Source organism: Octopus sinensis, linkage group LG10, assembly GCF_006345805.1.
Source record: "Octopus sinensis linkage group LG10, ASM634580v1, whole genome shotgun sequence".
Lineage (NCBI taxonomy): Eukaryota > Metazoa > Mollusca > Cephalopoda > Octopoda > Octopodidae > Octopus > Octopus sinensis.
Window position 1 is genome coordinate 16,578,165 of NC_043006.1, and position 24,732 is coordinate 16,602,896.

At 34.4% G+C, this 24,732-nt stretch overlaps 1 protein-coding gene across 13 annotated transcripts in view; it reads right to left on the minus strand.

Annotated features, from left to right (window-relative positions):
* Positions 1–24,732, minus strand: part of LOC115216674 (serine/threonine-protein kinase 26) — a 163,145-nt gene that overhangs the window by 21,979 nt on the left and 116,434 nt on the right. For all 13 annotated transcript variants that reach the window (XM_029786174.2, XM_036506307.1, XM_036506304.1 and 10 more), the window contains exons 4-7: positions 24,526–24,691; positions 8,205–8,362; positions 4,525–4,710; positions 2,975–3,120 (exon numbers count right to left, since the gene is read on the minus strand). In XM_029786174.2, the coding sequence (XP_029642034.2) occupies positions 2,975–3,120; positions 4,525–4,710; positions 8,205–8,362; positions 24,526–24,691 (656 nt within the window). The remainder of the gene's footprint in view (positions 1–2,974; positions 3,121–4,524; positions 4,711–8,204; positions 8,363–24,525; positions 24,692–24,732) is intronic.

Sequence of the window (24,732 nt, forward strand, 5' to 3'; positions counted from 1 at the left end):
AAATTTAACTAAAATTTAACTTAATAGGTCAAATAAGGCATATTAACAAATAAATTTAGACACAAACAAAAAAGTTATATATTTCTTTACTACCCACAAGGGGCTAAACACAGAGGGGACAGACAAAGGGATTAAGTCGACTACATCGACCCCAGTGCGTAACTGGTACTTAATTTATCGACCCCGAAAGGATGAAAGGCAAAGTCGACCTCGGCGGAATTTGAACTCGGAACGTAACGACAGACGAAATACGGCTACGAATTTCGCCCGGCATGCTAACGTTTCTACCAGCTCGCCGCCTTGACAAGATATAAATATCATATATGATTATCAGGACTAGGAATGTCAAAAGCACCCTTTTTCCATACAGATGGCATTACAAAGTCAGGTTACTTAAGAAAACCCACAGAATAATAAAAACACCCACTACACTCTTGGAGTGGTTGGCATTAGGAAGGGCATCAGGCTGTAGAAACCTTGCCAAATCAGATTGGAGCCTGATGCAGCCTCCTGGCTTGCCAGTCCTCAGTCAAATTGACCAACCCATGCCAGCATAGAAAGCAGACATACATATATATATAACACTTGCTTGGAAACAAGAGAGAATTGGTGACAGGAAGGCTATCCAAGTGTAGAAAATATGTGTCAACAAGTTGTATCTGACCCATGCAAGCATGGAAAAGTGAATACTAAACAATGATGATGATGGTCCATATACAAACACACTTATATATACACACTCACACACAGGTTCCAACTGTCAAACTTGCCAGATTAATTATAAATGGCTGTAAAACCAGTGACTTCTCAAAATCAATTACTGATTCACTACACTTAATAATTTCTCCTTGTTTGCAAGTTTTTCAAAAGATTTTAATTAATTCATTCTTTCCATACATTAATTATACAAACTTTAGCCATTTCTCCCTTTAGTCCTTGTATCCAAATGCCATACCTCTAACCTAAGTTTCATATGGTTTGTGCACTCAAGCATATATGATTACACATACTATATATATATATATATATATATATATATATATATATATATAGAGAGAGAGAGAGAGAGAGAGAGAGAGAGAGAGAGACACACACACACACACAGGCATGACCATATACCATTTGGTATAGGTGTAGTCTCACTGTTAGACATCTTGAGCAAGTGTCTTTTAAAACTACATGATGATGGTGGTGAAGGTTTTACACCATATAATGCTTCTATCACCACAACTCACTTTATTAGTTACCATCTTCTGATTTATAAAAACAACTGAAATAAAAACTTCTGGATTATATTTCACAGTCTAACATCTCACCATTGCAAGTTACTGTTTAAATGGTATGTCGAGCAGAGTCTGTTGTACTAATAACATACCATAACACTGAATGTGTTAAAAAGGTGACTCGATAATCAGTCAAGCAGTAATTGTTTTTGTCTTTTTTTTTTTTGTTTTGATTTATTTTTGTCTTTTTTTTTCTTCTCTTTTTTTTCTTTCAGAAGACACTGGTTTTACTGCCAATTATATATGATTCTGTGACTTTGTGGCATTTTGAAGCTTGTCATCACTGTGAAAGCTAAAAGTACCAAAATGACATTAGAAAGTATGGAGTAAAGCTCTAGTCTAATGACACATACCCAAAAGGTAACACTTTTCTAATTGCTAATACTAGGTAACTAATGGCTCTAACACCAGGTTTTTCACTGCTTGCTTAGTTTAGTCTTAACCAGTCGTGGCCTTTTCTTGACTAACTACACAGAAATCATCATCATTCATTATCATCGTTTAACGTCCGCTATCCATGCTAGCATGGGTTGGACAGTTCAACTGGGGTCTGGGAAGCCCGAAGGCTGCACAAGGCCAGTCAGATCTGGCAGTGTTTCTACAGCTGGATGCCCTTCCTAACGCCAACCACTCCGTGAGTGTAGTGGGTGATTTTTATGTGCCACCGACACAGGTGCCAGACGAGGCTGGCGAACGACCACGCTCAGATGGTGTTTTTCATGTGCCACCGACACAGGTGCCAGACGAGGCTGGTGAACGGCCACGCTCGGATGGTGTTTTTTACGTGCCACCGACACAGGTGCCAGACAAGGCTGGCAAACAGCCACACTCGGATGGTGTTTTTTATGTGCCACCGACACAGGTGCCAGACGAGGCTGGCGAACGGCCACGCTCGGATGGTGTTCCATTGATATTATCATTTTTAATAACCACTTTTCCACCCTTACATGGGTCAGACAGAATTCATCAAGGCAGATTTTCTACAGTCAGGTGCCTTTCATCTCCACCCTTCACCTCTTTCAAAATAAAGTAATATTTCCTCACTGGCCAGATGTCATACAAGTGGGGTCCTTTGTTTGCAAAAATATCTGGCCATGGAGAAATATTACCTTACTTGGAAACAGGTGAGGGTTGGTGACATCCAGCTATAGAAAATCTGTCTCGGTGAATTCTGTCCAAACCATGCAAGTATGGAAAAGTGGACACTGAAATGATGATGATGATTTTATGTGTACCAATGTAACTTGGTTCCTAAGAAACTGAAAGAGCATTAAAATGAATAAATAAATAAATATTGCACACCTAGCACTTGTTTTCTTTCTTGTGACCTCTTTGTCTATGAAAACACTGAGTTTAAATACACAAATGTATTGTTACGTTTAGTCCTACCTAAATCTTCAATTAATTAAACAAATATAAAGGACACATAAAGATGAACAAGCATAATTTCAACAGAATATACATGGTACAACATTACTTAACAAATCATCATCATCATCATTTAATGTCCGCTTTCCATGCTAGCATGGGTTGGACGATTTGACTGAGGACTGGCGAACCAGATGGCTGCACCAGGCTCCAATCTGATCTGGCAGAATTTCTACAGCTGGATGCCCTTCCTAATGCCAACCACTCCGAGAGTGTATAATAATAATAATAATAATAATACTAATAATAATAATGATACTTACTCTTCATTTTCATCACTACTTGAAGAATCCTGTTGTCCACCTGAGAGCTTCCATTTCTTGTAACGTTCAATCAAATCATGCAAATATGCTGTTTTCTTGGCTTTCTTAATAAATGGTGTTTTCAATAATTCTTTAGCAGTTGGCCTCTGAAGTGACAGATTGTGTTAGATACATATGTGTTGACACTATTTACTTTGAACATATATTCACATATATTTTTCCTTTTATTATGGGGGACTTAAAATGAGAAATAAATTTTAAAAATAAGAAAAGAAATACAATCATAATCTGCTGATATTTTCTTTTTCTTTCTCTTTCTTAAATAATAAAGAACAATGTATTTATTTTTCTTGTGTTATTTTCCTTGCTGAGTAAGGAGTGGTTTGTTACAAATTCAGACATTTAATTGTTCACAAGTGAACTTTTCTTCTAGTATGTACCTTTCAACTACTAAGTAGGGAAGAACCTATTTCAAGCAATGTTGACTGATACAGCAGAATTATGTGCTTTGTATTAGACTAAGTAAATATACTGGCAATGTTTAATAGCTGTTGAGAAGAATGTAGGTTGAACTACAAAACTAGGGACAGCTCTTGCAAAAAGTGGTTCTGTTGCAAAGAAGGGGAGAAAAAAAAAAATAGGGTGGAGTGAGGGCTCACAAGTGAACTGATGCATCAATGTGACATCATGAAGAGTAAACCTTGCAGATAAGGCCTACCAAAACATTCACTCTCTTCAAGCCATAAGATACTTGTGGAAAATACGCTTACACAGAGAAGACATTGTACATGATCAGCAAATCAAAAGAAGAATGGATGAGAAAAAAAATGTTCAATCACTAATTATAATCCATCTAATATTTTACTATTATCAAAAAGCACCAGTCATATACAAAATTAAATTTGATTACAATAAGCTTCAAATGCTTTAGTTTGTACAATTATGAATATATTTGCATTCTACTAAAACAGATGCTTGTGGTTAAGAAAATAAATCCATGCCTCCGTTGATAAAAAGTTAGCTACATGATCATAATGAACTTGACACGTTAATCAGATATAGGTTCAATCCCCACTCTCAAGAATGATTTATATATGACAGATGGTATGGGGCACCATTGCATCAGCAAATAGAGTCTGCAACTTATTGACACCATTTCAATGAAAGCATACTGATACTTTGTGTGAGACAAAATTTTACTCTAGTATCTTATTGCCCTACCTAGGCAAAGACAATCTTATTTCTAATAAATGTAAGTATATGATAAACACCTTTAAAAATAAATAAGTACACAAAGTATCCTGTTATGGATAGACTACTATTTTGGATCTAACACTATAAGGAGAAATTATAAGAAAGAAAGCTGTATATATCTCCCAATTTTGCCTCTAATAAAGGGTGCTGTACAAAGCATTAGTCTCCCTATCTCTCTATGTTATTTCACAGCGAATAATATATTACTTTAGTATTTCTTATATAAATATCTACAGGCTGAAATGTTAAAAATATTGGAAACAGACACACATATGCAGAACATCATAAATACTTACATTTTCAGGTTCTTTATTCAAGCAGAGCTCCACAAAATCTTTAAAAGATTTACTGTAATTACCATACAATTGAGGAGGATTATTTTTAGGAATAAGGAAGAGCACTCGCATAGGATGCATATCTGAATTAGGAGGTTCACCTTTTGCCAATTCAATAGCAGTAATACCTAAACTCCAGATATCAGCCTAAAGGGAAAAGACAAAAACAAATAAAGATATAATAATATTGCTATTAATAAAGGCAGCAGATATTGATGAATTTAGATTAATCTCATTCGGTGGCTAGGCAAAAACAATTTTATTTCTAAAACATGTAAGTATGTGATAAACACCTTTGAAAATAAATAAGTAAAGCTAGTGCAGGTGTGCATGTATGGCTGTGAGGTTACAAAGTTTGCTTCACATTCTTGTTGTTTAGACCCCATTTCATGGGATACAGCCTTTGGCTGACCACTGCCTTTGGCTGACCACTGCCTTGTGAGTGGAATTGACAGACACAAACTGCACAAAAGCATGTTGCATGTGTGTATGTGTATACACACACACACACACACCATGAAATAAAAGTTGTGTCAACTGGGACTTTTGAGTTTTATCTGACTGCTTATTCATCTGAAGTCAATAAGATTCAAGGCAAATTTTACATGCTGGGGCACTGCCATTTGCTGTTATGTAGTAGAATCAGAAAAGTATTCTGTAGGAAAGCAAACTTCTTAACTACACAGCCATGTTTGCACCTATCAAGTAAAGAAAGGTCCCTGAAGAGAACCAGTGAAATAAAAAGAATAATTTACTTGGGGAATCAAGTAAGGATAGATGACAGGAGATGAGTATTTAGCCGTAGGAAAACTGCCTTAATATCTCTTGTCTAAGTCTTTTTAGTGTGCAAAAACAGACATAAAAACAATGATAAAAATGATTAAAAGACAAGGCAAAGCTAAAACTGAACAGCAGTGCCAACCATTTGAGATTTTGGTAATTACATTATCACATTTCATAGCACACCATATTAAAATGATTGAACTATCAACAGTGCATATTTTAATCTGTTCATTTTCTTTCTTTTCTTTTTTTTTTTTTAATTCTTAAGCATTAATTTAATCTTGTTAATGGAGCCTTTAAATTGGTGATCAAATATTTTTCTTTAAAATTTTGTAATTTTAACTGGATTATTGAATTTCTTTTTTATTAAAAGACTTTAAGCGATTCATTAACTAATTTCAGTAAAAGAAAATAGTGAACAGCTTTGTTTACTGTTTAATAAACTAGGATACAGACTACAAATATTTAAATAAATTTAATATCAGAAATAAAAGTAGAGATCTCATTTGCCTATCAACTTTTATTCAAATATCTTAAATATGACAATGAAGAAGGAAAATATATTAACTTCATTTCTATTCATGGAATAGATTTCCTTTTCACAGAAATATTTTTCTTTCTATCCCCAACTCTTAGTCCTGCAATGGGATCAACCCAGTTTTTAAACAGACATACTACAGACTGTCAGAAGTGACTGAAAGGGGGCTTCTAGTCATAAAATAATGCCTGAAAATGTCTCATTTATCCACAAGCCAGAATGGAAAATGGGTGTGAAATAAAATATTGACAATAACGGCATTTAATCAAAATAGAAATTGTTACCAACTATCCAGGCTACTTCTGATATATGTTTAAGTATATTTCAAATAAAACAAAAATTTACAAATTATTTTGTATATTACGTTGTTTTGTATTTTTTTCTGCAGAAAGCTAGCATTCATTTCACCATCTTGTATAAGCATCAATCAGTTTGACAGAAGTTAAATTATAATTACTTTATATACGCCATCATCATCATCATCGTTTAACGTCCGTTCTCCATGCTAGCATGGGTTGGACGGTTCGACCGGGGATCTGGGAAGCCAGAGGCTGCACCAGGCTCCGGTCTTATCTGGCAATGTTTCTACAGCTGGATGCCTTTCCTAACGCCAACCACTCCGTGAGTGTAGTGGGTGCTTTTTACGTGCCACCTGCACTGGTGCCTTTCTTAATATAACTATATTGGCAAAAGTATATTTCTAGTATATTAATATTCATATAAACATTTTGATTAAAAGTGTTAATTGTAAACTTTTCATATTTAATAATATAGTTTTTGAAATTAAAAAGACTTTGCCAATTGAGTTTAAAAGTAATACAAAACGATGGGTAACATAATATTTGAAAGTTGGCAGATGTCAGGATTTTTTTATTTAAAATGTCCTCATTTTAATATGCAATTACAAATTAATCATGTTAATCTATTGTCACAAGTCTATTAGAAGTAGGTTTTAGAAGGTGACAAGATGCTTTTTAAAACCATTTTTAAGGTCCCTCTAGACTGCAATTAATGTAGTTAACATTGTTCAAAATTATGGTAGATTATCAATTGATTTTAAGTTTTGGCACAAGGCCAGAAGTTTTGGGGAACAGACTAAATCGGTTAAATTGATTCCAGTGCTCGACTGATACTTATTTTATCAACCTTGAAAGGATGATAGGCAGAGTCGACCTCAGCAGAATTTGAACCCAGAATGTAGAGACAGATGAAATGCTGCTAAGTATTTTTCCTGCTTTGCTAACAATTCTGCCAGCTTGCTGCTCTTATGTTAGATTATTAATTAATAATAAAGTGTGAGAAGTAAGAGAGTTCCAGTGAGATGAATTCGAGGTAAAAAGGACAAGTGTTTCAATCATGTTTCCTTGGATTCTTGATCTTACCCCATTTAAAATAAAGCTGCAAGGGTAGCAACAATTGGGAGTTAGAAGAGGTAAATGCTATGAATGGGTTTAACCCTTTAGTATTTAAACCGGCCATATCCGGCCAAAATAGTTAATCTGTTTTTTGTTCAAACTGACCAGATCCAGGCTCTCACACCTACCCTACAATGTTATTCTTCATCAAGTAATTACACCATCAAGATCTTGAAGATATGAGATAATGCATGATTAATTCAAATCAATGGGAATCAATAGGCATTATGTTTGATGGAATAATCTGAACACTAAAGGGTTAAAGGTGAGTGGTAACTAGTTAGATGTCCAGAAAAGCAGAGATCCTTAAAAGTAGAGGATGGAAAACTAGAGTGTTGATATATGCTGTCTTCAAGATTTCATACAAAATATTTTCAAAAAAAAAAAAAATGTTTTAAAGTAGGAATTATATGAAATAGGCAAACACTACACATGACAATACATTTAAAAAGGAAGACTTCCTTAAAAATACAATCAACACAAATTATTTGAGATTATATTTAAGAGCTAAACAACATTGTGAAGGAAAGGTATAATATAACAACATAAAAGAACTAAAGGAACAGGGTGTAAAAACCAAGTCTTTCTTTCAAATAATCACAACTGACTGGGAACTGTTCTATTATATTCAATGGTTTTTCATAAGAAACTTTTGCACATAAAAACTGAAATGAATGCTTTTCTTAAAAAGATAATTACAAACTCTGTATATAAAATACTTTCACATATATAAATAACCCTACCTTAGTACATAATGGATATTAAATGTAGGTCAAAGGAAAAGTTAAAAAGCATAAGAGGTAAGGAAAAATTAAATCTAACATCTTTTAAAGCCCAGGCATAATTTTTTCTTTAAAAATTGAATATTACATATATATATGTAGTTGTGCATCTGTTGTACAAACCTTTGTATCATAAGCAGATTGTTTGATGACTTCTGGGGCCATCCAAAAAGGAGTGCCAACAAAAGTATGTCTAAAATTAGTAGTATTTGTCAACTGTCCTGCTACACCGAAATCTGCAAGTTTCACATCTCCCATTTCAGATAATAATACATTCGCAGCTGAAAGAAAAGAAAGAAAAGAAAAAGATTGAAGAAAATCTTTTTTCTGAAAGGACTAGTTTGTAATCTGTATGAAACAAGAAATTTCCATTTAATATTCTTGATAGCAGCCTACAAACTTTCTCTTCTAAAGTGATCTAAGTTACAAACGTCTATTAAAACCCTTTTGTTACTGTATTTACTTTGAGATGTTTTGTGTTTCTTTCAATTACTTTAAATATTAGAAAGAATTTAGTAAAATAACTTAGTTATCATTAAGCTAGTGTTAGGAACATAAATTGTGACTAAGGTTTGGTGGAAGATTTTAATTCAAAACTTGTGAAAACAAGACATTTGTACTCAGAGTCAGAGCCGGTTTCAGCCGGGTTGGTAATGAAAGGGTTAAAGTTTCATGCTAATTTTATGTTCCAAAACACCAGAAACAAAGGCAGTGTATTTCAACAGAAAATATAGAAACAAAAGGATTAAAGGATATATGAAAATAAACCCCACTAAGTTAGCTAGAAGTAGGAAAGAGTGGCAAACATATATTGGAATATAAGAACAAATGATTTAAAGAAATAATTTAGATTCTATTATCTTAATTCCATTTTGTAATCAATTGATCACTTTTGTTTTAATGAATTATACATCATTTTATTTAAACTTGCATAAATGGATGGTTCTGCAAATTAGGATAATTTCATCTCTATATATATAAACGGCAAAATGTCTGTGTGTGTGTCCTTTATACAAATCCACAATTTTTCAGTTAGAGGGCTCGCACTTTCTATGGTCATTCAAATCCATCCAAGGGTGGTCGTGCACATCATTACATTTCCCCAGTCACCCCGCAAAGCCATTAAAAAAATCAATAGAAGTGACTATTTTGTGAATTTTCTATCCAAAACCCAATCAAAATGCCTGAAACTTGAAATGCCAATTGAATGCCAGCTAGCTGTATGTGATTGGTCGGAGATTTGGACAGTACTTGTGTGTATGTACACACACACGCAGCTGTATATGCATGCACTAGCACTATGACCCGGCAACGCCGGGTCATAGTGCTAGTATAAAATATTTCACTATAACAATTGGATGACCTTTCCAAATATGCTTCAAATAAGCAGTATGATACAATTTATCTAGAAACATAAGTGTTGAATTACAAATAATAATTCTTTAAAATATGATAGATTAAGCAAGTAGAGTTAAATCTCAGACATTAACTTAGGAAATAGAGCTGGGCACAGAATCCACAACTACAAAACATTCAAAATGAATCTTGCATTTATAACACTGTACTTCTACCAGAAAATCATCATCATATCATGTCTGTTCCCCATGCAGGTATGGGTAGAATGGTTTGACAGGATCTGACAAATTGGCAGGCAACATCATGCTCCAGTGTCTGCTTCCATAGCAGGATATTTCCTAATATCAATAATACCGATTTCTTTACTGCCCACAAGGGGCTAAACACAGAGAGGACAAACAAGGACAGACAAAGGGATTAAGTCGATTATATCGACCCCAGTGTGTAACTGGTACTTATTTAATCGACCCTGAAAGGATGAAAGGCAAAGTCGACCTCGGCGGAATTTGAACTCAGAACGTAACGGCAGACGAAATACCACTAAGCATCTCGCCTGGCATGCTAACGATTCTGCCAACACGCCGCCTTTCAATACACCTAATATCAATAATACCGACTTCTTCACAGAGTACTGGATGTTTTTTGTGTAACACCACCAGCAAGGTTACCTTGCAAGTTGCAAGGTAACTTCAAAGGCGTGGTTCTATGAGTAATTATCAAGCATTCAATTTATTATCTCCATGTCAAAAGAACAACATTCTATTCTGATGTGAGAGAATTCACCTCAGCAATGTAGATAATAGAATGGTTAGCTCAAATTCCAGTTAACTATCGTATTTCACTATAAAATCTCTCTCTTAAGTGGCTCTGCAGCCAGGTAAGTGCAACAGAAGTTCAAAGTGCTATTCATAATATCCAAAACCAAGCAACAAAGACAACTACATAAGCAAGGTATCCTAACCTTTTAACCAGTAGTCCTTTCATCATCATCATTGTTTAACGTCCGTTTTCCATGCTAGCATGGGTTGGACGGTTCGACCGGGGTCTGGGAAGTCAGGAGGCTGCACCAGGCTCCAGTCTGATCTGGCAGTATTTCTACAGCTGGATGCCCTTCCTAACGCCAACCACTCCGTGAGTGTAGTGGGTGGTTTTTACGTGCCACCGGAGGTTGGCAACGGCCACGATCGGTTGGTGCTTTTTACATGCCACCGACACGGAGGCCAGTCAAGGCAGCGCTGGCATCAGTCACGCATGGATGGTGCTTTTAACGTGCCACCGGCACAGGTGCCAGGGTAGGATGGCAACAGCCACGAACGGTTGGTGCTTTTTACATGCCACCAACACGGAAGCCAGTCAAGACGGCGCTTATTAGTAAAAAAAGCATATACTTAATGACATGTTATGAAAACTATTGTTGGTTCCTGCAAGGTTTGAGTCTATAATATCCAGGCACCAAATAATTGATAAAATACCCAATCTGTTCCACTTTCAATGCCTACACTGTCATACCAAATGCTTCTCTAGAACTTAGTCATGTGCTGGGAGTATGCAGTCATCTGGACAGAACACTTTGCCCACTCACAACTCTTGATCTTATAGATTTCATCTGTTAATACTGAAAGTCTTAATTTTTATCACAATTAAAAAGATTAAATAGTGGTTTGCCAAGTCTGCCAAAAATCAAAATTCATAAAGTAAATTTAGAGTTATGTGAGACAAGTGGGATGCGGCAAATAAATCAATCAATAATAACTTGACTGATAGCAGTTAATTTATTTAGAAAAAACAGATTTAACACATCATCATCATCATCATTTAACGTCCGCTTTCCATGCTAGCATGGGTTGGACGAATTTGACTGAGGGCTGGTGAACCAGATGGCTGCACCAGGCTCCAATCTTTATCTGGCAGAGTTTCTACAGCTGGATGCCCTTCCTAATGCCAACCACTCCGAGAGTGTAGTGGGTGCTTTTTACGTGCCACCGGCACAGGCGGTACTGGCAACGACCTCGCTTGAATCTTTTTTACACGTGCCAGTGAAGCGACATTGGTAACGATCATGCTCGAATGGTGCCCTTTTACGTGCCACGGGTATGGAAGCCAGTTGGCTGCTCTGGCAACGATCATGATCGGATAACAAAGAGATTTCTTTTAACCCTTTTGATACTAATCAACCTGAGACTACCTTTGATTTTATGATACGAACCTCCATCTGAAAGTGATCTAAATTAAAACCTTCCATCGAATTTCATGTTAATTTATATTCCAAACACTGGTTTAATAATGACAAAGTTTTTTTTTTTTAAATAAATTCTGCACTATTTTCAACAGTAAGGCAGTATATTTCAACAAAAATATAGGAACAAAAGTGTTAAAATTTCTTTTCAGATTTAAAGTACACAAAAGTATTTTCCACTTAAAATTAAAATATGTAACAAAGAATGGTTAAGCATTGGTTAAGTTGTTAAGTCCACTTTTCAGTCATGTGGTTCCAGATTTGATATCACTGCACAGCACCATGGATTTTTTTTTTCTTTTGTAACCTCAGGCTAACCAAAAGCTTGTAAATAGATGCTGCTAGATGTAAAACTGTGAGGAAGCTTGAATACAGGATGTAGTTATCCTTTAGTATTATGATTTATTTTATAAGGTAGTAAGTGGTTAAGAGAGAAATAGTGCCTAACTAAATGACATAGTATATAGGTCCGCTTTACCTTTTTACGCACCAATAATCAATAATATAAATATGAGCCAAGTACTATGGGTCATTCAAATCTATTATCTTCTATTCTATTAATGCTTCTGAAAGCATTAATATAAGAGGATAGAGGATGTGACTGTGTAATTAAGAAGTTTGTTTCCCAACCATTTAGTTTGGGGTTGAGCCCCACTATGTGGTACCTTGGGCAAATGTCATTCTACTATAGCTCTACGCTGATCAAAGCTTGGCAAGTGAATTTGAGAGAGGAAAACTGAAAGAAGCTAATCATATAAATACATGCATATATGTGTGCATGAGTGTGTTAGTGTCTCCTTGTTGTGACATTGTGCAATACTTGTAAACAAATAGCACCATCCTTCAGTTCGAATCTTCTGTGAACATATGGCAAAATATTACCTTACTTGGAAACAGGTGAAGGTTGGTGACAAGGTTGAATATCTCCCTCAAAGAAACCCGTCTGACTTATGTAGGCATGGAAAAGTTGATCCTAAAGTAATGACACTGATATTGGCTGGCATCTAGTTTAGTACTTTATTGTTCCAAACACAATTTAGACCATGATGAATTTCTTTTAGCTATTAAATATAAAGAACTTAATACCTAAACAGGATATTTAACTGCTAAACTTTAGGCACTAAATAAATAGTTACTTCTGAACATAACAACTATCTATCATAATCAATACTATTGTATAGCTGCATATTTCAATGGTTGTGTGGTCTAAAACTGTCTGCAGATTATCCACTGCAATTCTTTCTCTGGTAAGTAACCAGCTAGATTAATCCAAAATATTTAATCCTGTGTAGTCCTCTTACATTGGTGAATCACACATGTTATGAACACATTTCACCCAAAGGAGAGAGGCGGTGTTTTCCTATGAAGAAAAACAACAGTAATCAGATATTAGGTTCGAACCTGTCAGGACATATTAAGAATGAATAGAGATGTTATTGTTTGGATTCCTGCTGCTGTGCACGCACCCCTTGAATTAGTATCTGTTTGACAAGTATCAGTATGCATCAGTAAATAATTTGTTTGCTGATTTATTTAAGTGAGAGCTCATGTTATGCTCTTGCTAGATTCATTGGTCTGCTGGGATAACTTTGACAAAGGAGACACACACAATAAGTTAAAACATTGCAAGTGTCTTATATTCCCCTTACACTGGTGAATTGCATGTATGTATTATGAATGCATATTGTCTTAAGAACAGAAGTGCACTTCAATGACAACATGCAAAAGCAATCAAATATTCACATTCAGATCTGCCAGAACATATTATAAATGAATAGATACATTATTTAATTTGAGATAATTTTTAAATGAACTAAATAATGCTTAATTTTCACTTGCCTGTACATCATAGCACAAATTAAACTGTTTAGAAACTTCTAGAAGTATCCTCTCTGAAGTGTATTGCAAGGGTTTCAAAATGGAAAAAAATAAGATGGTTGAAAATGGAACCTTATTCAATGAAAGCCCAATCGAGATCCAAATGCCTCATTGAATTTACTGCTGTATAATTCTTAATGTACCTAAATGTGGAATCAATTACCACTTGAATCATTTGAACACACCTATCTCTCCTCTCTTAACATGGCAAAGCAAAATCTGAAAGTCTTCATACATAATTTTATATATTTTGTACTCTTGGCAACTAGTTTTTTTTTTTAAATATACAAATAAAATATGATATTGAGATTTATCATGTTTCATCAGGCAGTATTATCATCACAGGATTATGTGTGTATGTTACATAAGGAAATAATCTGATTATAAATCATTTCTAAGAATGAATAACGGAATAAAATCTTCAAGAATACAGATAAAAACTAAAATAACTAATACACGTACAAGGAAGTTGATAGTAGTATATCTAGTGACATAAACCTGATAAGCTTTGAAGTAGGTAGCAAGTAACACCATAGTATTATTAGCAGATTAGCAGAACACCTCTAAATAGTTTTACATTGTAAACGTAATTTTCCATAATCTCTATTTATCAAACATTTTCTTTATCTACAGTTTATAAATATCATCATTTTAACTTCAACTTTTCCACGCTTGCATGGTTTAGATGAGATTTGTTGAGATGGATTATCAATAGCCAAATGATCTTCCTGTCACCAACCCTCACCTGTTTTCAAGAAAAGTAGTAATTCCTTTAGTTCTTCAAACATGAATAGCACAATGGTCAGAGAGGTTTTCAGGAAAGATTGCGAATAAAAAGCACTGCTTGTATGATAATGATATCTGTTTACAATCAGAGTACCAAATCCACACAAAGAGATAATAAACACGAACACACTAACACAGGACGTGTTTCAGTTTCTAAACTATTAAATCGAATCACAAGGCTTTGGTCAGCACAGGGTTATAGCAGAAGACATCTTCTGCCCAAAGTGCTGCACAGTAGGACTGAACTCAGATGTAAATAAATACCACTGCTCAATGGATTCTTGAAGTTAGAATAAAAAACCATGTTCAACTTAGATAAGTAACTTTGAAGGGAAACATTCCTTACATTTTAATGAGGTTGGACTATCAGTGAGTGCATATGGATATAGTATCAAATTTTTTTTTAGAAATTTTAATTCACTTTTAAACTATTAGAACTGATTTAGTTCTATACAGTCATCGTTCTCAGATATTTCACTTTATTGCAGCAGCAGAAAACATAACCACTACAAATATACAAAAGGAAATTAGTTTTGTACTATCACTCGAATTTACTGCACATTTCAGAAATCTCAACATAAACAAATAGCCTATATCAGTTTCTTAGAGATATCAATGCTGTTTTGTTTGCCCTAAAGAATTTAACAGACTATTTTATTATTTTTGAAACCATAAACTTTAAAGTTGGTTAAAGAAATAAAGCAAGTTCTAGAGTAACTTCCAAGTCTGACAGTATTGCATCAACAACCAAGCAGTTTATTTGCAACCATACAAAATAATATAAAAGGACAGAATTATTGTGAATCCAAAGAAATACTATCCAATTTCTATAGTGGGGACACATGGCCTAGTGGTTAGAGCAGCGGACTCGCGGTCGAGAGGTCGCGGGTTCGAATCGCAGACCGGGCGATGTGCGTGTTTATGAGCGAAAACACCTAAGCTCCACGCGGCTCCAACAGAGGGTAATGGCAAACTTCTGCTGACTCTTTCGCCACAACTTTCTCTCACTCTTTCCTCCTGCATCTTGCAGCTCACCTGCGATGGACCGGTGTCCCGTCCAGGTGGGGAACCTATACATCAAGAAACCGGGAAACCGGCCCTTATGAGCCAGGCATGGCTTGAGAAGGAACAAACAAACAAATTTCTATACAATTGGACTTACTATAGTAGTATAAAACCATAAGATTTAAAAGTATCATCTTAGATGAATAAATACATAGTTTGAGTAGAAGATGCAAGTGTTGGTGGGATTGGGGAAGCAGCTGCAGAGAACCCAGATGTGCAGAACACCTTCTTTGTGAACCATAACTACAAACATTATGTAAAAAAAATGTTAGCAGGAAAGTGGTACTACTGTAGGAAAGACTGAAGTAGATTTCATTTAACAGCAAATGAATTATAGTTTTTTTTTTTTCAAGATCACTTTTTCATGCAACTTTATAATTCCAACCTTCTAAAATAGTAACTAGTAGAGAGAATTCAAAGTTAGTCTCTTCAAAAACAAAACAAATTTCTTTTAATAAAAAACACTGCATAGAAAAAGGACAAAAACTTGTTTTTGACATGGAAATTCTAGAAATATCTTTACTCTTTGTAGTAGACAAAACAATGTTGATGTAGTTAAAAATAAGAATTCCTCAAGACATCTCATGTCTAGAATGCATTACCACATATTCAGATCAATATGATCAATATGATTGATTGCATAAAAAGAATGATTCAACAATAATGCTATTATTTTGTAGAATAATTATAGGAAGATTCACGAATAGGGGAAAAAAACAAAAAATAGAACAGAAAATAATACATTAATTTTTTAAAAAACAGCTCTCAAGAGAAGTTAAATTAAAAATTCAACTTTCAGAAGGAAAACAACAGCTCTTTGAATTAGAGGAATTAGTTAAAAGATTTCTGAATTCAGAATTTGGACAACTGAGCAGGTTTTATATCATAAACAAACTAAATTATTAATTGCTTAAAATAACTGTTTTGATAGATATTCTCCAAAATTTAAAACAAACCAACAAAACATATCCTTTTCTTATAAAAGACAGATCTGTATACATCGGACATTACACAGCAATCAAATGCTTTACCTAAGTACAACACGAGGGAGCAGAACATTTATAAACAATTACTTTGTTTAAAGACATTCGAAATCTACTGCAAATATTCAATTTGATAAGCTGACTACAAACAGCAATGTCTCCGAAATTAGTTCTGGCAAATATCCAGAGGAAAAGATCAATAAAGACAAGATGACTTTTTGATGTCCTTGGCAAATATCAAGACAGTTTAAATTTCAAATAATGGTTTAAAACATCTTCAACTCTCTCCCTAAGTAATGTTATGATACATGTCAAAAGGATGTCAATAACTGAATAAAAATCCAACTTAAAATTCTTTTCCCAAGTACATATAATAGTAATTTAGTATATATATATATATATATATATATACATATATATATATATACACACACACACCTGCATAGAAGACGGACATTGAATGATGATATACATACATATATATATGTGTGTGTGTCTGTCACGTAAACAGCACCATCTGAATGTGGTCGATGCCAGCCCCTCCCCCACCACCACTGGCTTCCGTGCTGGTGGCACATAAAAAAACACCCACTACACTCTCGGAGTGGTTGACATTAGAAAGGGCGTCCAGCTGTAGAAACCATGCCAGATCAAGATTGGAGCCTGGTGCAGCCTCCTGGCTTGCCAGTCCTCAGTCAAACCGTCCAACCCATACCAGCATGGAAAACGGATGTTATATATGATGATGATGTTCATTTCCCATGCTGGAAAACACGATATATATATATACACACACGGATCTTTACTTCTACATCTTAGGTACTAATAATAATGAGAGTAACAAAAAGAAAAAAATATTTTGGGGTTTATTTAAATTTTATCAATTTATACGCAGCCAAACATTCACACATTGAAAGTATTTTAACTGCAATTCACATATTAGCATAAAATGTAAAGGTGTGGAAAATGGAACAAGAAAGACAACAGAATATATGCTACAGATAAAGGAGACTGACAGACTCTATCAAGAGATTAATTATACTGTATCACCTGACCAGATGGAGAGAACAAATGAAAACATATCACATGACCAACAAAGAAAATGTGTTTCTTATGTTTATACAATAGAATACAAGTTCTAAGTACATTTCAGTATTGGCTATATATTAAAACATATTTAAAAAGAAGAAAGAATGAAAACAATGTTGCCATTAGCCTAAATCTAGAATATATATGATTAATATAAACAAGGCACGGTCTCTGTAACTGGATCTCCTTTCTACTAGTAACCGTTCAACCATGAATGTTTGTCAGATAAACCAGAGAGAGGTACATACTTTGGTTAGGACACAACAAAATAAATGGGTGGAGTAGAATTTACCTATACACTTGCATTAGAGAATGAAAATTACCTGTAGAAACCTTAGTCAGTGTTAAGAAGATCAGAACCATATTATTATAGTGTCAGCTTGATTTTGCAAGACAGATGGTGTTTAGGTTTCTATTACATTACAATGGTTCAAGCAGGATATAAAGAGAGGGTCAATGATGTCAACCCCAGTGCTTGACTGGTTCTTATTTTATTGACCCTGAAAGAAAGAAAGGCAAAGTTGACCCCAGCAGTATTTGAACTCAGAATATTAAGTTGGACAAAATGCTACTAAGCATGTTTTCTGGCATGGTAGCAAACCTGCCAGCTTGCTGCTGTGTTCCCTTGAAACATGTCTATTTTTTTACAATTTTTAATATTTCAAAGGAACTTTCTAAGACTGATTTTATTTAACAAGAGAATTTCTATAAGGAAACTCCGCCAACAATCGTTCGAAGAGTCCGAAGGAATATTTGTGCTAAGAAATTTTAAGTTCTACACAAGTTCACAATTTCCACAACTATAGATAAAAAAAAGGGTCATTCTGACTACCTCTCTTTTCCTTTTGCTCAAAACAAAGAAAAGGGGGAAAACCATAGAAAGATGGTCTTTACTAGCTTGTTCTAATGCTACAATATATGTTTGATTTTCAGATCATCTCAGCTATCTTGAGCATATACTTAAAACAAAAAATTCCATAAATTTATAGCAACAGAAGAAAAAACATGAAGACTAGCAGCAAAATAAAAAAAATAGTAAAGAAGTATCATATAATTTCAGATGAAAACCCTTGCTAAATATTATCTATACATGAAAGAAATACTGAAATGTTTTACTAAAATAACATGAGAGAATTCGGTGATTCAGTCCCAGTATAATCTTGGATTCATAATTACCTCACAATTGCAGGAAGATGAAACAACTGATACAGACGAAATTCAAACAGTGATGCACTAGATTACATGTTATTAACACATTTAGTTTGACATGCCACATTCAGCATATTCTCCACTGATTTAAGTAACTGTTAGTTGCAAATGAGGCACAGAGAGTCAAACCAATAGCACACCAGACATTCAGGCATGGCTGTATGGTTAAGAGGTGCACTTCTCAACCTTGTGGTCTCCAGCTGAGTTTCACAGGTTCATCACAGGAACCTAGCTCATCAGAATCAGGTGAATCAGACTGTTTTAAATGATATATACGTAAATATAAGAGAGTTACCGTTAAGTGGTTAACTCTAGTGCTAGAAATAGCTCCTTATTCTGGTATAGCCACCGAAGTTGTTTCCACAAAAGAAATAACATTACCTTCAACGTATGGAAAGCGAAATACAACGAAAAGATAAATTAATGCTGAACAATTGTTTCTTTATCAACATAATATGCAATTATACTCACATATTTATCTATAAATCATCAGCAGCATTTGTTTTTGATACAATTTATTAGACCAATACGGGCGATAAATACCCATACGGTCCAATCGATTGCATACATAGTTGTGATTTAGCTTCCCCGCCAAAAGCATGGTAAGACTTAGTGGAAACGAGTATATATATATATATATATATATATCATCATCATCATCATCATCATCATTTAGCGTCCGTTTTCCATGCTAGCATGGGTTGGACGGTTCAACTGGGGTCTGGGGAGCCCGAAGGCTGCACCAGGCCAGTCAGATCTGGCAGTGTTTCTACAGCTGGATGCCCTTCCTAACGCCAACCACTCCGAGAGTGTAGTGGGTGATTTTATGTGCCACCGACACAGGTGCCAGACGAGGCTGGCGAACGGCCACGCTCGGATGGTGTTTTTATGTGCCACCGACACAGGTGCCAGACGAGGCTGGCAGACGGCCACGCTCGGATGGTGTTTTTATGTGCCACCGACACAGGTGCCAGATGAGGCTAAAATTCAGGAGGTATAAGAGGTGAATATATTTATCTATTTGTCGTCCTTAAGGTTATGGCTGTTTCACAACCTTTTTCATGTAATAATAATTTCAGTGTATATGTAAACATAATTAATCATACACTGAAATTATTATTACATGAAGAAGGCTGTGAAATGGTCATAATCCCAAGGATGACAAGTGATTATTCACTGCTCATAATTCCTGTCAAAGACAGGAAAAGCTCAAGTAAGGTATAGTCTGATGAGGGTGAGCAAACCAAAAGTTTGAAGTCATTGTCAACCTTTTTCTTACAAAAGTTTAAAGAACATGTACTGTACTAAAAAGTACTGAGCAATCCTTCAGTTTAATGCTAAATTGTTTTTATATATACTCTCCCATATGTGAGTGTGAGTGTGTGTGTTTATATGCACACATATTAATAAACAAACTGTAGTAATAACATCATGAAACAAACTTAAAAACACGAATTTCAAAGCAGTATGAATCCAAACTTGTGGATTATATTTTTGAATGAATTTTACCTAACATCTGTTGATGTTTTTGAAATTATTACTATTAAAAACTTGTTTTGTTTTTGCCTAATGATATTTATCTGTAATTTTCTTTACAGACTGTGTGTATATATATATATATATATATATATATATATATAGGTAAAAATGGTAAGGATAGCCAGATAACTGAAGCGATGGTGGTGTGGATTTCCACCTCGGCATCCAAAACTCAGAGTTTTATCTTGGCTACCGAGTAATTGTCACATATATATATAGATCCAGGAAGTTTTTATTTGCAGAGTATAATGTAACAACCGAAGTATGTGATACCGTACCATCATTCTTTCAAGCCGTTCCCCACCCATGCCAACATTGAAAATAGACATTAAATGATGATTATATATTATAAAGAGAGAGAGCAAAAGAATTTAAAACAGGTTACAAACTGGATTTATAAATACTAACAGTAATACTGAAGCCCTTAATGCATATAAGAAAGTGTTGATATAAGAAAAATATTAAAAGTACATAACGATTGGAACCTGCCAGGAAGTGTCAATAAGATAATGTATATACAGTTACAGTCACATCACATAACTGAAACCACAGCTTGCATGAAATGCCTATGCTCCCACTGGTTTATTAGCAACTGAGAAAATATAGAAAAAAAAAAAAGGAAAAAAAAAAAAAAAAAGATAATCTAATTTGAAATTTCATCAATCAGACGAGGAAACAACTTATTTTGGGTGGGTTAATTATTTTCACTCCAGTGGTGAAAATGCCTAATCTCTGTTCATGAACTAGCTTAGCTGTAGGTAATCGATAATTTGAGCAGTATTTATAATATTAACATAACAGTAGCCACTGAATTCTCCTATATATATATATATATATATATATTACACGAGGACTTTGGCTTATATTCAAACTAATCAACAGAATTTAAATCAATTAGTGCAAATAGGAAACAGATATTTAATAATGTTTACTGTGCATTCTCAAAAGAAACAAGCATATATTATATAGTTCATATTTCCCTTTATGAGTCGTCATCATTTTAGTGTCCACTTTCCTAACCTAACCCTTGCATGGGTTAGGCTGAATTTGTTGAGGCATATTTTCTATGGCTAGATGCCATTCCTGCCTCCAAGTAAGGTAATATTTCCCCACAACCAAACAGGTTTTCACAGGATAATGGAAATGGAGGACAGAGCCTGCATTACAGTGATGCTTATTTACGACTATCAAGCAATGTTAAAACAAGGAGAGTAACGCACACATACGTTTGTGTGTGCATATATGTATACATAAATATGTATGTGTGTGTGTGTGTGTGGTGTGTGTGTGTATATATATACATATATATATATATATATATATATATATATATATTATATATATATATATATATATATATATAGGTAAAAATGGTAAGGATAGCCAGATAACTGAAGCGATGGTGGTGTGGATTTCCACCTCGGCATCCAAAACTCAGAGTTTTATCTTGGCTACCGAGTAATTGTCACATATATATATAGATCCAGGAAGTTTTTATTTGCAGAGTATAATGTAACAACCGAAGTATGTGATACCGTACCATCATTCTTTCAAGCCGTTCCCCACCCATGCCAACATTGAAAATAGACATTAAATGATGATTATATATTATAAAGAGAGAGAGCAAAAGAATTTAAAACAGGTTACAAACTGGATTTATAAATACTAACAGTAATACTGAAGCCCTTAATGCATATAAGAAAGTGTTGATATAAGAAAAATATTAAAAGTACATAACGATTGGAACCTGCCAGGAAGTGTCAATAAGATAATGTATATACAGTTACAGTCACATCACATAACTGAAACCACAGCTTGCATGAAATGCCTATGCTCCCACTGGTTTATTAGCAACTGAGAAAATATATAAAAAAAAAAAAGGAAAAAAAAAAAAAAAAGATAATCTAATTTGAAATTTCATCAATCAGACGAGGAAACAACTTATTTTGGGTGGGTTAATTATTTTCACTCCAGTGGTGAAAATGCCTAATCTCTGTTCATGAACTAGCTTAGCTGTAGGTAATCGATAATTTGAGCAGTATTTATAATATTAACATAACAGTAGCCACTGAATTCTCCTATATATATATATATATATATATATATTACACGAGGACTTTGGCTTATATTCAAACTAATCAACAGAATTTAAATCAATTAGTGCAAATAGGAAACAGATATTTAATAATGTTTACTGTGCATTCTCAAAAGAAACAAGCATATATTATATAGTTCATATTTCCCTTTATGAGTCGTCATCATTTTAGTGTCCACTTTCCTAACCTAACCCTTGCATGGGTTAGGCTGAATTTGTTGAGGCATATTTTCTATGGCTAGATGCCATTCCTGCCTCCAAGTAAGGTAATATTTCCCCACAACCAAACAGGTTTTCACAGGATAATGGAAATGGAGGACAGAGCCTGCATTACAGTGATGCTTATTTACGACTATCAAGCAATGTTAAAACAAGGAGAGTAACGCACACATACGTTTGTGTGTGCATATATGTATACATAAATATGTATGTGTGTGTGTGTGTGTGGTGTGTGTGTGTATATATATACATATATATATATATATATATATATATATATATATTATATATATATATATATATATATATATATATATACAGAGATACAGATAGAGAGAGTTATTAATGAGGGATTATCAATCCAGGCAAAATATTTTATAAGCTCTCTGTTAATACAAATACACGAAGCTAACAACATTTTTAGATTAGTAAAGAACTCTGCATAAGCCTATGGCCGAGACCAAGGTTACAGTTCATCATCATTTTCTATATTGTAAATCCATAATTGTATTCTAAGCTGAATTGGTTTTCTACACAGGATGATATACAAGACAAGGTATGAATATTGGTCATCTACATATTCCTTTATTGTTGTAAATACAATTTACAACTGTTTCCAATAGTTGTTGTTGGTTTGTCTATTGATCAGGCGAGAAAAGTTGAACAACCTTAAAGCGCTAATGCTACCATCGTCAGATTAGCATGCTCTAACTCTGACGAAGATAGAATTAGTACTTTAGGATCATTCAACTTTTCTCAACTAATCAATGGATCGATGGATGATCCAACAATGATTATCGGAAACAACTGTAAGTTGTATTTACAAAAATAAAAGAATATGTAATGACCATTATTTATACCTCGTCTTTTATATATATATATCATAATCATCATCATTTAACATCCGTTTTGACGGTTCGACCGGGGTCCGGTAAGCCATGGAGGCTGCACCAGGCTCCAGTCTGGTTTGGCAGTGTTTCTACAGCTGGATGCCCTTCCTAACGCCAACCACTCCTAGAGTGTAGTGGGTGTTTTTTACGTGCCACCAGCACAGGGTCCAGACGAGGCTGGCAAACGGCCACGATCGGTTGGTGCTTATATATATATATATATATATATTATATGTACATACATACATATAAATATGACAAGCTGCTTTAAGTTTCCATCTACCAAATCTACTAACAAGGCTTTAGTTGGCCTGAAGGTATAGTAGAGGACACTTACCCAAGGTGCCATGCACTGGGATTGAACCCAAAACCATGTGGCTGGAAAACTAACTTCTTACAATAGAACCATGCCTGTGCCTATAATCTATGACTAAGTAAAAAGTCATCACAGAATGAAATAGTGCAGACAACTATACAGTGTGACTCAGGAGTTCCTTTAGCACTTAAATAAATGATTTATAACAATTTAACTTTTTTCCCACTTGTTACAATTTTGTTTTTATACATTTTTAATACAATCTTTGCTTTTTTGTTGCAGATATCTGTCTGTGTGCCCCCCCCCCCGCCATCCCATTTTGACACCATGTGATTTATATGAGGGTCATTGTCATACAAGTGATATCATCCATTTCCAGTCCTTTGGGAGATAAGTGATGATTGGTTACAGGAAGGACAATGAATCCTGACTGATACAAGCACAGAAAAGTAGACATTAACTGATATGGTGTGTGTGTGTGTGTGTATGTATGTATGTATGTATTATCATCATCATCATCATCATCGTTTAACGTCCACTTTCCATGCTAGCATGGGTTGGACATGTATGTATGTATGTAAGTAAGAGTTTTACTAGTTTATCAACATAAAAACTGCAGTTATAACAAAAACAGAATTCAAACTCTAATCAAAGTATGTGTTGAGCTGTTAATCTAAAATGTCCCAATTATATAATTTTCCATTAAATTTTGCTCGTTATCTCTCATTCATTTTCTTTTTCTCTCCTTCCATTTTGGCAACATGATAAAAAAGAAGAAATTACCTTTGATATCTCGATGAAGTTTCTTTTCAGAATGTAAATAATCCAGCCCTTTTAAAATTTCTCGTAAAATAATTGCAATATCATTTTCTTGAAATAAGCCAGCTTTCATAAGATCAAGTGCTGATCCACCTCCAAGATACTCCATAATAATCCATAATTTGGTCCCCTAAAAATAAATTTGCAAACATTCCTTTAATTCAAATACTA